Source organism: Candidozyma duobushaemuli (genome assembly GCF_002926085.2).
Source record: "Candidozyma duobushaemuli strain B09383 chromosome Unknown A_B09383, whole genome shotgun sequence".
In the NCBI taxonomy this organism is placed as follows: domain Eukaryota; kingdom Fungi; phylum Ascomycota; class Pichiomycetes; order Serinales; family Metschnikowiaceae; genus Candidozyma; species Candidozyma duobushaemuli.
Genome location: NW_020289901.1, coordinates 1,310,611 through 1,324,306, shown reverse-complemented (window position 1 = coordinate 1,324,306; position 13,696 = coordinate 1,310,611). Strand labels below are relative to the sequence as shown.

General features: G+C 45.1%; 5 protein-coding genes across 5 annotated transcripts; 2 read left to right on the top strand and 3 right to left on the bottom strand. All coding sequences in view use genetic code 12, as the record gives it.

The window, feature by feature from the left end:
* Positions 1–136: 136 nt before the first annotated feature.
* RFA2 (Rfa2p) lies at positions 137–895 on the top strand (the record flags this gene model as incomplete). The annotated part of the gene is made up of 1 exon (XM_025479176.1): positions 137–895. The coding sequence occupies one exon, from the start codon at positions 137–139 to the stop codon at positions 893–895; it is 759 nt and encodes a 252-aa protein (XP_025338649.1).
* Positions 896–934: 39 nt separating this feature from the next.
* Positions 935–6,057, bottom strand: CXQ87_000601 (uncharacterized protein; the record flags this gene model as incomplete). The annotated part of the gene is made up of 3 exons (XM_025479175.1): positions 935–2,416; positions 2,477–3,863; positions 4,349–6,057. 3 exons carry the CDS (start codon positions 6,055–6,057, stop codon positions 935–937), a joined length of 4,578 nt encoding a protein of 1,525 aa, XP_025338648.1.
* A 510-nt stretch (positions 6,058–6,567) lies between these two features.
* On the bottom strand, positions 6,568–8,274 carry RCK2 (serine/threonine protein kinase; the record flags this gene model as incomplete). Its single annotated transcript, XM_025479174.1, has 1 exon — positions 6,568–8,274. The coding sequence occupies one exon, from the start codon at positions 8,272–8,274 to the stop codon at positions 6,568–6,570; it is 1,707 nt and encodes a 568-aa protein (XP_025338647.1).
* Positions 8,275–10,073: 1,799 nt separating this feature from the next.
* Positions 10,074–10,804, top strand: CXQ87_000599 (putative phosphoric monoester hydrolase; the record flags this gene model as incomplete). The annotated part of the gene is made up of 2 exons (XM_025479173.1): positions 10,074–10,221; positions 10,245–10,804. 2 exons carry the CDS (start codon positions 10,074–10,076, stop codon positions 10,802–10,804), a joined length of 708 nt encoding a protein of 235 aa, XP_025338646.1.
* A 198-nt stretch (positions 10,805–11,002) lies between these two features.
* Positions 11,003–12,000, bottom strand: CXQ87_000598 (uncharacterized protein; the record flags this gene model as incomplete). The annotated part of the gene is made up of 2 exons (XM_025479172.1): positions 11,003–11,014; positions 11,047–12,000. 2 exons carry the CDS (start codon positions 11,998–12,000, stop codon positions 11,003–11,005), a joined length of 966 nt encoding a protein of 321 aa, XP_025338645.1.
* Positions 12,001–13,696: the final 1,696 nt, after the last annotated feature.

Here is a 13,696-nt window from a genome sequence, read left to right as displayed (position 1 = left end):
AGATCAACTATTTTATCTCGATTCATTACCGGCGTAGTCAATATCTTTAGGTCATATCTTTTGCAACCGCAGCACGTGACAGACGCGCTAGTTATTGTAGCGATCATCAACACGCACCTCAACTACTTAGCTAAGCATGGATTATGATAACTATGGAGACGGCGGCTTCAACGCTGATGCTCAGTACACGGATTATAATAACTCTCAACGTCAGCAAACGAGATCTTCCTTGAGCCCCGTGACCATCAAAGAGATCAACGAGGCTACCCAGCCTGTTCCTGATGGCGAGTTCGTGATTCACAACGTGTCTTTGAACATGGTATCGTTCATTGGTGTCATCAGAAAGGTTGAGAGCAGTAGCAGTGCTATTACTATCACTGTTGAGGACGGTACTGGCTCCATGGATGTGAAGAGATGGATTGATGAGAAGATAGCCACTCCAGCAGAGGAGGCTGAGAAATTCTCTGCTTTGGAAAATAAGTACGTGTACATCACCGGTGCTTTAAAAGAATTCAATTCTAAAAAGAGTATCCAGCATGCTACAATTCGTGAAATCGTCGATCACAACGAAGTCGCCTATCATATGCTCTACGCTATCTCCAACCACTTGGAGGCTCAGGGTATCTTGAGCAAGGGTGGCGTCCAGAAGAAGGAAGAAAATGGTCTTTTTGTTCAGGACAATGACCACGGAGCGAACGGCGCTTCGGACGTTACCAAAAGAATTGAGAAAGTTATCGATGACAACACCGGCTCCATGCAAGAGGGTGTTCCGATTTCTTGGATCAGTGACACTTTGGGCGTTCCAATCGATGTGGTGAGAGAGAAATGCCAGCATTTGTCTGAACAAGGAAAGATCTACCAGGGATATGACGAGGGTTCATTTTTGAGTGTATAAATAATATAGGTAATGACAGTATTGATTCTATGAAGTTGTCTATGTCTCCTCAACATTGCCAAAATACACTTGCCGAAGATCTGAATCACTCACTGATTCACTGATTCCCGAGAAAACTTTGCCTGTACTTTTCTCCGAGGTCAACCCAAGGGAGAGAGCGTATGATTCTGCAGTTTTGAGCTCAGAGTCCGCTAATGGGGCATCTCCGCCTAATTCGACCTCGGATTCTGAAACACTCGATACTAATGTAGCCGAGTCAATTTTTCTCTTTTTTCGTTTGCTTTTCTTTGCCTCCTTTGCGTTTGCTTTCAAGTACTCGATACGGTTACGAGTTCCCAATGCCACAATATTCTCCTCGACTGAGTTCTCGATGCCAAACATCCATACCGTGGTTATTTTAGTTTGGCCAATTCTGTGTATACGTGAAATAGCTTGTAATTCAACCGGTGTATTCACCAATGGCTCACATAAGAATATGTGGGCAGCGTTGATGAGGGTAAGTCCACTTGCCTGGGCCTGTGCGTTTAATAAAAAGCATGTTTTGATGTTATCTTTTCTCTTGAATTCTTCCACTGGATCCTCCTGCTTCTTTTTATAGTTGGCAACTTGTGAACCCTTGGCAGATACATAGCTAATCTCAGCCATGTCGAATGCATACGCCAAAATAACTAATAAATCCTGCCACTGACTGAATACAACAATTTGCACTTGAGGGTCTTTGCTTCTCAAGTAAAGAACTTGCTTCACTATCAAATCGACCTTGGAACCATATGAATTCTTGAGTTTGATCAGAGATATTCTTCTTAATGTCTCATCATCTAATTGTTTGTAAATTTGATGAACGGCGGCAGATTCAGCGGTTTCTTTGTGTGATGAAGTGTCATGAGTGCCATTCTCGACAGGCTGTGCCTTGAGATCAGACTTGTAATGGGTGAAATGATGCACTGTATCCCTTGTTGTGTATGTCTTGCAAATGGGACACGAGGACCGTGCCTTCAACCATTCCTCGAGGCATGCCTTACAAAACTTGTGTCCACAAGGTGTAAGAGAGCCCACAACTATTTGCGATTGACATATGACGCAATCATTCGAATCGTCCGTCGATTCTTCAGCCTCTTGTTTAAGAGCCTCATTTTTAGGTATTAATGTTGAAAGATATCTCAAGCGAGATACTGCTCGAGTTAGCCTTCGCTGAGCTGCGGTAAAGAGCATCAAATGTGAAGCGACTTCTGAGTCAACCTTCTTCGGCTCAAGAGCATCTTGTTCGGTGCAGTAAGTCTTTCCTTGCACACTATCGGAAATTTGTTGTAACTGCTTGAAGTATTCCACTCTCGCATTGAAAACAGAGTTGTAGCAGCTACTCATTTCCTTCTGTAAAAGCTCCTGACATGTTTTCTCATTCTCAAAAATTCTTCTGAGAGCTTCAGCGGCCTCATGAAATGCTTCTCCTTGAACGTCCTGACGCATTTCATGCTCGAGAAGTCTAATGTCTTGCAAGAGCTCTTCAAAAGAAATCTCAGACTTCGGTTTGCTGTCTGCGCGGCTCTTTTGAAGAATCTTTAAAAAACCCCTATCAGAAACTCGACGAGCTTCTTCTTTTAAATCCTTCTCCTGTTTCTTCTTCACCTCCGTCGATCTTGTTTTGCGTTCCAAAATTGCATTCGACCTATCCATTAGAAGTTGAGATATAACGACCATGAGGCAGGCTGCACGATCTTGATCTTCTAAAGATTTTTCGTACTCTTCACCGTCTGGACTCTTTTCGTCGGAAAGAAGTGGGTTGCACAAAAGCTCGATTAGCTGATCAACAAAGCTGGAAATTACCTCAGCCTGGTTATTGAGCTCAGTGATGACAGAGGTGAATTGGAACATGATCTGTCTCAACTTGGTTGTCCCTACCAAAGCCTGCCATTGCTCTATGTCAATGATAGGAACGCCCTTCAAGAGTCGCTTGGAGGTCTTCGGGAAACTTGAGACCCCATCATTGACCATCTTTTTTCTATCCATCACAGGTCTATTGAGAATACGCTTTGTCGTTGCATCATGAACTTCTTTGATGGAGTGTCTTAACATATCTTTTCTGCTTTGCTCGGCAAGTTCGTAAAACTTCAGTTCCAAATGTTTATGACGTTCCACTTTTTGCTCTTCGAATGTGGCATTCTCAGTTGCACAAAAGTCGTCCGCATAATTTGGTCGCTCGTAATCGCTGTTATTTAAGCCGCCGTTTTGAAGCCGAAGGTAATTGATTTCATCGGATTTGAGGAGCTTAACTCCAATCACATTGCTTTCTAAAGAGCTTAGAGTCTCAAAATCGACTCTCTTCTCAGCGATCTTCTTCTGGTATTCTTCATCGCAGACTTGAAAATGAGCAGAAGCCAATAAAAAGTAGCATTTGTGTTGAAGCATCTTCAAAGATCTGAGTCGGATCTTGTCGGCGTTGATACGCTCCTTCAACTTGTTGAACTTCGTGACACTATCATGGATTTCCGCGTCAGTCACTGCCGAAACCTCTTCCTTCTTGATTTTGCCTGTATCTTCAGCATCAATCACCATGTCCTCATCCTCATCGTCCGTGATGTTAGCAAGTTCTTTGGAGGTGAGTATGTGCTTGTCCTTCAAAAAGCTCTTTAGATTGTTGAATTCCGAAATGTCCCAACGCAAGCGCATATCTATTTGGTGAATCAATCGCAGAACTTCAAAAAGCCCGTTGTCCAAAACTTCGATCACTTTCTCTGGTAGAAGAACATACTCAAGGAGCTGGGCAATGTCAAGAAGCCTGCCGATTACCGCTCTTTCTCCCTCATTGATATCGGTGAGAACGCCATGCATCATGTCGTCAAGAACACTCTCCAAAGTCTTCATTTCGGGCAAGCCTTGTAACAAAAATTTGTTATTTTTCTTTTTCTGAGCTGGCAAGTTGCCAACCTGTAGATTGCCGCAAAGTTGTCGAAGGTTAACAAGCCAAGACCTGAGATGAACACAATCCGACGTTGACAATTCCGTTCGGCTAGGCCTTTGATCTTTATCAAGATGGATTCCAATCGAGGCAAGGCATGATTCAAACATCTGAGTGTATTTATCTTGCTCAACTTTCGTAAACGGTATTGTAAGAAGGATTCTTCTTTGAGGGGCAACTTGATGTCATCATCAACCATTGCCTTGGTGTGCCTAAGTGCCAAACTCAGCCAAACTTTAACGAAATCGGAATTGCTTTCTGGATGCTGAGTTACTTTCTTCCAGCAATATTTCGAAATATCGTAGTTAAATGGAGAAAATCGTAGAAACTGAAGTACAGCAACCAGTCGAGCAGGGGTACCTGAGACACCCCACGAGTGATATCGAGGAATTAGAGAAGCGGTGCTAAATGCGTTAGATGCAACTGACGAAACCATTTGCACTTCATCCATAATTACTCGCCACCATTGACTCAGCATAAGGGGTGATTCGTAATACTCAATATGTGGTATCTTGCTCAAGTCCTGTCTTCTGACTTTTGCGGCCATCTCCTCCATCACAGCTCGTTCATAACGCTTCTGACTCAAGAGAGCCTCCGACTGGACCTTCTCTCGGTCTGCAAATTCAAAGCCAGCTTTGTAACTGTCAGCACAGAGCGGATCACGAGCCTGGGAGTTGTCTTCATCCCTAACTTCCGAAGAAGATCGCTTTTTACCCCCGCGAGTGGTCAGGTGTTTTGACGTGTAATTAGCATAGTCAGCTTCGCTCGACATATTAGCATAATTCAACAAGACTATGTCGAAGCATCTCAAATATTCACCAACAAATCGTGGAATATTTGCAAGTTCCGGGTATTTCCCGAGACCTTTATAGATTGTGACCAGTAGACCAGGACTGAATTTGGAAATCTCATTGTACCACTGGTGTATGATTGTCTGAGGTGCAGTGATGAGTGTTGTTTTAGCTTTTATCACAGTCCTTATGTCCCCCTCTTTCTGTAATTGGAGTTTGATTTCTTGACCCACCTCTTCTTTTGGACGAGGATTTAGAAGCACAAGGTCAATTACTTCGATCGTTTTTCCCAACCCCATTTCCTCAGATAAGAGACCAGCAGCTGGTAATGGCTCCTTGTTGAGCTCTTCGGTGCTGTCCTTCAAAAACTTGATGATAGCCTCCCTATTGATTATATTTCCCGTAAGTTCATTCACCCAACAAATGTCATTTCGAAATAGAACACGATTCCAACCATAGCAAAGCTTGTTTAAGACGGGATAAATTTCCCTATCCAATTTTTCGTGATCCACGTTTGGATAATCTTGAACAGCCAGTACAAGGCCCAGCGATAGCAAAGGTAGTACTTTTGTAGTCTTTGTTGATTCGTCGAATTGCACACTTTCCTTATCAAGAAGCCACTTCACAGTTTTCCTTTGAAACGGAAGTAGGTCTGTGAATAGCTGTGGGTGCGCCATTGAACTTGTCACAGGAGGCATACGACTTGTGTTGTCAGTTATAACTTTGTAGAAAAGGTGAGCATCTGTCGGCAAATTTTCAAAGCTCAGATAAAAGGTGTCATTGTCAGTTGGATAGGGTATGATACTAGGACGGAGCACCTTTACTAAATGTGAAGACACATCTGAGGAGAAGTACCTAAAGAACAGCTGCTCAAGCTCCACAGTATAGGAAAGAACCACGCCAATGCTACTTGATTTTGTGTCTAGAGTTATAGTTAGCTCTAAGCGAGACACACGAACATGATTACGGCATTTCTTAACTCTGTTGGTGATAAATCGAAGCTCATTAAATACCAATGTTCGTTCGATCTCGTTCACAAAATTTAATGACATGAAAGTTCCTTTTCGCAAGGTACTTCTTTGTTTAGCATCAAGTATCAAAAGCGAAGGATCAATTGTTCCAGCTCTCATGCCAAACGCCTCAGTGCTGAAGGCGAAGACCCCAGGCTTGGGGTTTGATAAGCCCTTTCCCGAGTACACCGCAAGAGCTTCATGGGAAAGCGCAATAGGAGATCTATGCCTCGTCCGGACTTGACGATCAATAAAAGGTATCCATTTCGTGTTATCCTCTGTGTTAGGTTTTAGTTTTCTTTGGTTTGGATGGGTATCTGTCTGGGAGGATGCGTAATCAAGTATGAGGTCTATGTCAAATTCTAAAACCTCCGACACCACATCTGTAAACTCAGGCTCCGACATCGTAGTACGAGGCTAGAGTGAACAACTGCAAAAAGCAGGTTTTTCTACTTTGATGGGTAGATGGTTTCGGTTTATATCTATATGTACTAGCGGCGTCCGTACACGTGACTCGCCATCCGTGAAATTGCAGATAGGGCTAGAGATCCCGCAAGCCATTTACGAGGGCTGCTTTATTCCGCGGACTTCCGGTAAATCGATGCTACAAAATATGATATAAAGCGTAACATTTATAAAAACTGTAAATAAAAGAAAGCCCCAAACCCATTTGTACTGCCGAATTGAAATGACTGTTGAAGTGAGATCTTCAAAGTAGGATTGATTGACTGTAGAAAACACTCACTTAAAATCCTCTATAATGTTTGCCTGATAACACCGAATATTTGCGTGTAGTCTTCGTATGTTCATGTAATTTTTCTTTCTTGATTTTTTGTAATTTTTTTTTTTTTTTTTCGTTTTTTGTATCTTCATCCAAACGCCTTTGCGGCAGATGGTCTGCTGATGTATTGGAAACTAATAAAGCGGTTTGTGCTTTCTTCTTTCCAATATCGATGCACCGTGCAAATTCAAGTCGAACATGTTTCTCTCTGCATCTTCGCTTTCATTTCGAAGCTTAGCTTTAAAATCATTGTCCAGATCTTCTTCCTCTTCAACCATATCTGGAAGCGCATTGCGGTTATGGTTCTGAAGGGCGTTCTCTTCGCCAGCACGATGCACTGCAGCGGAAATGTCAAAAGCATCACGCATGGCGGTCGCGGCGGGAGAGTACAATTCTTGTCTGTACATGCTCAGGTTCAATCTGCCGATTTGAGAGGAGAACTTGGGTTGACTTGGTTTCTGTGCCGACTCATAAGCTCTTCCAGCTTCTCTCAACCATGGGTCTTGAAGAAGCTCGTCAATGGTATAACGCTGTCTGGGGTCAACTGTTAAAAGACGCGAGACGCAGTATTTGGCGCCGGAGCTGATCTCGTCCCACCATGGAGCCAAAAAAGTGTATTCGCCTCTGGCAACCTTCTCCGTAAGAGTCTCAATGCGCTCGTCGTAGAATGGTGGGAATCCACACAAGACAGTGTATAGCACACATCCGAGTGCCCACATGTCAACCTCTTTGGAGTAACGCTCGTCACGAACAATTTCTGGTGCAGTATAGCCAACCGTGCCACAAGGCGTTTTAGTGTTGTGGCCCCAGATCTGTTTGGAAAGGCCAAAATCAGCAAGCTTCACCGTTCCGATAGTGCCACCTCCGACTCCAGGAATATATTCGCCCTCATCCTTTTTGGTCTTGGGGTCGTCAGAACGCCTCAATTTGGAGATAGGATTGTACGATGGCTTGAACTCAGTGGGGACGAAAAGTAAGTTCTCGGGCTTAATGTCCCTGTGAACAATGCCGACTTCCTCATGCAAGTAACGAACGGCCAAAGCAGTTTGGTAAATGACATGGCGAGCCAAGTTCTCGGAAAGGTATGTGTAGTTGACAATAGCAGTGAAAATTTCACCGCCGCCGACAAGCTCCTGAACAATGTAGTAATATGGCTCACTCTCAATAAATTCAATGAAGTTGACGATGTTGGGGTGTTTAAGTTGTCTCATAATGATGACCTCTTTTAACACAGCCTGCTTTTGGGCGTTATCCATCTGGTACTTACGGAGCACCTTAATGGCAACGTGGCGACCAGACTCCTTGTGAAGCGCCTTGAACACGACAGAGAAAGCACCGTCACCAAGTTTCTCCATCATTTCGTATTGGTGAAGGTTGGGATACTTCAGTTGCTTCTTCCTCTGTCTGCGCTCCTCTTCAACGATTCTAGAGGCATATTCGTAGTTATCTCTGTTATGGTCCGTCTGGAAGTCGTACTGCGGAGCGTGAGCTTGAGCTTGAGAGTGGTCGTGGCCTGGTTGTTGATATTGGGCGTGATCCTCAACAACTTGCTGCTTCTTGTGTTTGTGGTCCAGCAGCGGGTTGCATTCAGTGGGAGCATGTTTCTTGCATCTTCCGACGTCGTCTTGAGAGGAGCTAGAAGTCTCGTCAGAGTAGTCCAAGTCGGAAGGCATAGTCGAATGGCCTGCAAAAGCAGATTCGGAGGCATCGACGCTGTCAGGCGCAACTTCAAGGGAAGCCACATCCATGGCTTGTTTATGAGCCATGTTGTTCTTCAGGGTAATGTTTGAAGGTGTAGCTGATTTTCCGTGTCTAATGAACGCCTTCAAATTATCAAACATTGTAGTACGGGAAAATGTGCCCCAGATGGCGTGGGGGTTTTATAGATTGTGCGCGGAAGCAAGTAATATCTTACGTCCAGGCGAAAAAAATCTATTAAATCTGTTCAGTCAGTGAGAAGCGCACCACAGCTTGAGTGTATGAAAATCTAAGACAAGTGGGTAAGTTGGAAATAACTTTCGAGAATGAAAAAATAACCTACCTGTAGCGAGCGTGCCCTCTTTTGTATGCTGCCGGCAAGAGATATTTTTATTCTAGTGTTCGTCATGAGTGGAGAATCAATTCAAGAAATTGTGCTTAGGCCCTCGTGCTGTGGTCTAGGCAGCCATTGGAGTTCACCTTCAGCAACGAATCTCAAAAATCCTGCAGCGGCTCTGTGCCATATTACTTCATGTTCCCATACTTGCCTCTTTACCAGCCCCTAGCACAAGCCTCCACCGCCATGCCATGATCCACGTAATGGGCCCTTCAGCCGCAAATCAACCTTGAACTACGTCAGAGGTCTATTAATGCGCTTGGGCTAACGTCATAATGGCATGCATTCATTGCTGACGTTGGATGCCAATTTGCTTGGGATTCTTCGCATGGCCGGCAGCGAAATATTGCTTGGAACGGGGTCCTCGGTCCAGATCCCACGAATAGCATTGGCTGTTGCTGTGTGTGGCAGGCCTATTCTTTTTTTTTTTTTTTTTTTTTTTTTTTTTTTTGTATCGCGGTACAAGGGTGCCGTCGCTTGTGCAGCGGATATCTCGCTACCGTTGCTACCCTTACAAGCGGCTATTCTGCATTATCTGCGCCTCTCTCGCCACAACCTAGCCCCAGAACGGGGTTCCGATATAAAAAATAGCGGCAAGCCCGACACCATTAATCTTTTTCTTCGTGTAGTGAGGGTCGGAAGGGCGGATCATACAAAAGACAGTATCTCACTGGCTCTAAACCGACGCTGTCAGATTTTATAGCAGGCTTCATAACCACCACGTATCGATGAGACAACCTAATGTGAATAACAAACGTAGCAAAATAAAGCAGGTCGGAACTCCGCCCACTCGCCTCGGGTGTTAGCCTTTTGCAATAGCTTGCTGCGGACCACTTGAGCGTATGTAGAACCCTTTTTAAGACACCTTCACGGTGAATTATGCGTCCCTACTTTAAGCTTCGCGTGTCTCAGATTAGCATCGAAACACAAGGTGACATAAATTCGAATAAGGGAGGTGGGTGGCTGCCTCATTTCAACTTTCATTTTGACCCCCTCTCCCGCCCTAAAAGCAATGCCTCGGTCTCTTGCGACAATGACTTCGTTACGTTGCACTGACACATCCTGTCTACTTGCTATTACCCTACTTGCTAGAACTACCGACTTGCAACCTCGAAGAACGGACTGGTAGTCCGCGCGGAACTCCTCGGCCGCAAGGGACCAATGCAGGGAGACGTCAGCTCGGATTCCCTTGATTTGAGACACCCCCGTGGTGAGACAACTGCATCAGCATGATACCAGTCTTTGCAGAAAGTGGAACAAGCTTCGGACTCCACGTTGACGGAACTCCATTTGTCGAAATGTAAATCCGTATGTTTTACCTTCGTCACTGCACACAAGGAAATACCTTATTTGCGGCACCCTTGCCGCAGCACCCTTACCGCACAAACTTGACGACGCGAATCTAGTGGCGAATGAACTAAGACACTAAGATATAATTCAACACGTGAAAAAGGGTAACGTGCTCGCGGCACGTGCGCCCAGAACAACCGTCGTCGACTTTACCCGAGCCAATTGGCCTGCAATCCAATTCCAACTTCTTCAGCCATGTCTTCCAACATTCCTGCCATTGTGTTCACCGATTGGGATGGTACTGTGACCCTCCAGGACTCCAACGACTACTTGACCGAGAATCTCGGTTTCGGTCGCCCCAAGAGATTGGAGGTCAACGACGAGATCTTGTACGGCAAGAAGAGTTTCAAGCAAGGTTTCTCTGAGATGTTGGCCTCGATTCCAACTCCTTTCCCGAGTGCATTGACTTCTTGTTGAAGAACATTCAGCTCGATCCTGGTTTCAAGGAATTCTTCCAGTGGGCCGACTCTAGAGGGATCCCCGTTGTCGTTGTGTCCAGCGGTATGACCCCAATTATCCATGCCTTGCTCGAGAGATTGGTTGGTGCTGAGGCTGTCAGCAAGATATTGATCATGTCGAATGATGTCAAAATTGACGAGGCTGCTGGCAAATGGAACATTGTCTACAAGCACCCTGAGAGTGGTTTTGGCCACGACAAATCTCTCTCTATCAAGGAGTACTTGACCGACAAGGGCTTCAATGAGTCCAACATGCCACCGTTGTTCTACTGTGGCGATGGTGTCAGTGATTTGTCCGCTGCTAAGGAGACCAACTTGTTGTTCGCCAAGCACGGCAAGGACTTGATCAAGTACTGCAGAAGGGAAGACATTCCTTACACTGAGTTCAATGACTTTGCTGAGATCCTTGCTAAGATCAAGTCTATTGTCGACGGCGGCAAGAGCTACAAAGACTATATCGAGAATTAAGTGCTAGAAAGCGGGACTTTTTGTTTAGACCACTTAGAATTTCATACACTTCAAGTCTTTCGTTGATATACAATGTATTCATGTAGCGTGTGCATACACATGAAGTCAAATCTCACGGCGATTCAGTAGTGGTGCTTCATAACATGCGGTGGTCCTGGCTGATGGACACACCTCTGATGACGTAATAGACTGTCCAGTCTATAGAACGCCCTTGAACATTGCGGGACACGACAAATATAGACTAGATCCAAAAACTCCTTTATCTTGTTCAGAACGTCTTCCTTGTTATCATGAAGTGAACAATAATGTTGGTCCATTTTCCTTCTAGCATTGTAATCCTTAAGGTGGTGGTTGCAAATATGCCTTCGCAATGCGATCCGGCGATTGAATCCAATGATGGAAAAGGTACAGTCTTCATCTGGACAATAGTTTTCCCTCAAGTGTTTTTCCTCGTCCATGTGCCTGGCCAATTCTATATAACCATTGACAGTCTTACCACAGCATCCACACTCGATAGGTTGGTCGCAAGACTCTGGCTCTCCCACGCGGTCATAGAGACTTCTAAGGCGTTCCTTGGTTTTTCTCTTTCTATCAATTACCTTCGGTGGGTCAGAAGACTCAGTATGCTCGGTCTGGGAATATGGCAGGGCCAATTGTGCTTTGGGTGTAATCTCAGCAGAGCTAAGCTGCTCTGATGGAATACTGATGAGGGCTTCGAAAGGGTCTTTCTGCTGAGAAGGCGCAATACCATCCAGGAAGTCCAAACTGGGCCATGGAATGTGATTGGCATTTTGGTCGAAATATTCTGAGTAGAGATTGGTCTCTGAAATGGCATTCGACAGCCTGGGGTCATCTTGGCACTTCAAGGAATCAAAAGTGATACTGCTCGCTGGTGATTCTTGGGTCTGGCTGGAGTAAAGGGGAGACTTAGACATTTTGGAAGACATGGTTGCATCCGGGAACAAAAAGTCGTTTGCAACTTGTGGGGAAACCGCTTGGTCAAAGTTTTGATACATTTGGTTTCTCCAGTAATCGTCCTGGACATGACCAGGAATGTCCGGTTGGGTTAAAGTTGGGTTGTACAGGCCCTGTTGCTTATCTGTGTAGCAGCCCCATTCCTCACTAGCATACAATCTCCTTGCTTGATGAGAGTAATCCGCTTCTCTGACAGGGTTCGGGTAGATCGTAGGACTCATATTGAAAGCCGTTTGAGAAGGATCAAAGTCATGGAACCCTTGACTATAGGGGAGTGTATGGAAGCCTGACTCAAATCTCTTGTCCCTGACTATCCCCAGGTCTTCTCTCGCTGAAAGCCATGGAAGTGCGGCTACATTATCTGCTGCAAGCGATCTCATTCCAAGCGAGGATGATCTGTTGTTATTTGGACTATCATCAGTCATGATGAACGTGGGTCATATTTATACAAATGAGGAACTGCGGTTTTATTTTGCTTACATTGACTGCTATTGTTTCGTAGAGAGGGTCTGGTCCTGGAAGCCTGTTCTCCTCAATCCATGCAAGTTGTGCGTTTGCGAGCACCGTTATATGTCTGAAGATCGACAACTGGTACAATCTATCAATCCCAGAGATCGACGGTGCGCTTTCATATGGTATCCAGCTAAATTGCGCCAGATAATGCCGCCTCAAACAACAAACATCACACCGAAGGATTGTACTGGGTCGCAACCTGAAACTGTGGTGTGACTTGTATTGTTAGCAACTAAGTCCACAACATCTCCGTGGTCGCTTTTAGAGGTGGTATATGACTCATTTTTAAATTTCTACTTAGCCGTTTGCACCACGAGATCCGGGCGGTATTTAAGTATCCCCACTACTTCAGTAGCGAGCCTCATGATCGGGGAACCGATCAGGGTCCCTGCAGAGTTACGGCATGTAACCCTTTCTGCGGGATCTTGCATAATCTGCAAGTGCTTGGCAGCATTTTGCAGCACTTGTTACGAGCAACGTTCCACGTCACAGTCTGAGCCCTCGTAGCGCAAAACACCTAAAAACTAGGCAAAATGCTTCGCTGATGTAATTGCGTAGATACGGCTAGTAATCTGGGGTTGTTTATCATCTCATACATGCAGTGAACTTCCCAGTACGTTGGTTGTATCGTCATGGGCCTCGAGTACTGCAAGCAATTCTCCTCAAGCAGAGCTCTGCTTCTGGAACATGTTGGGTGTTTCACATACTTTGAAGTGGTCATTGACGTGATAGAGAAAAGAAAAGAAACTTCCTCCCCTGCGCGATGTTTCCACTCGCCTTGAATCGGTCCATTGTTACTTCCGTAAAAGGCAAGCAAGACCATTATTCGGATATGTAATAAGTCCGGTCGGTTGCCAGTCACAGCATCACATACCTTCATCACCTGGATAAGCCCTTTAGCGAACTATGGAGAGGAATGCGGACTAGACTTCGACGCTGCATCGTTGTCATGACCAGCCTCGAGTAGAGTGACAAGTCCGAGAAAGAGTTGATGTACATCGTGCTGATACGCAGTGGTTGCTTGTTTGTTCTTATCCACGGAATTGTATCGCGACCGTGGTTATCGTAACGAGGTTCTCGATAACACTGGCGGGTAACCATGATATTCCGCTCTTAGACACAAGTTCTGAACGAACAAGATTTCATCGATCTCATATGTGGAATAGAGCTTGTGAGCTCTAATTTCACCGGCTCGGTTGTCCCACTCTGAGTGGCTCGTGAGACTTTCGTCGAAACACTCAATAGTTTCCATGCCCCACCCCACATGTGTGGTTTTGTGACGGTAACGATGTGGAGAACAGGTTTCTGATCAAAGCCATAGCTTCCTTTCCTTCGAGTTTAAGGTGCTGCAACCTTTTTGAATAGCCGATATGGCATAGCAGAAATGCAGGACTCCTGCTTGTG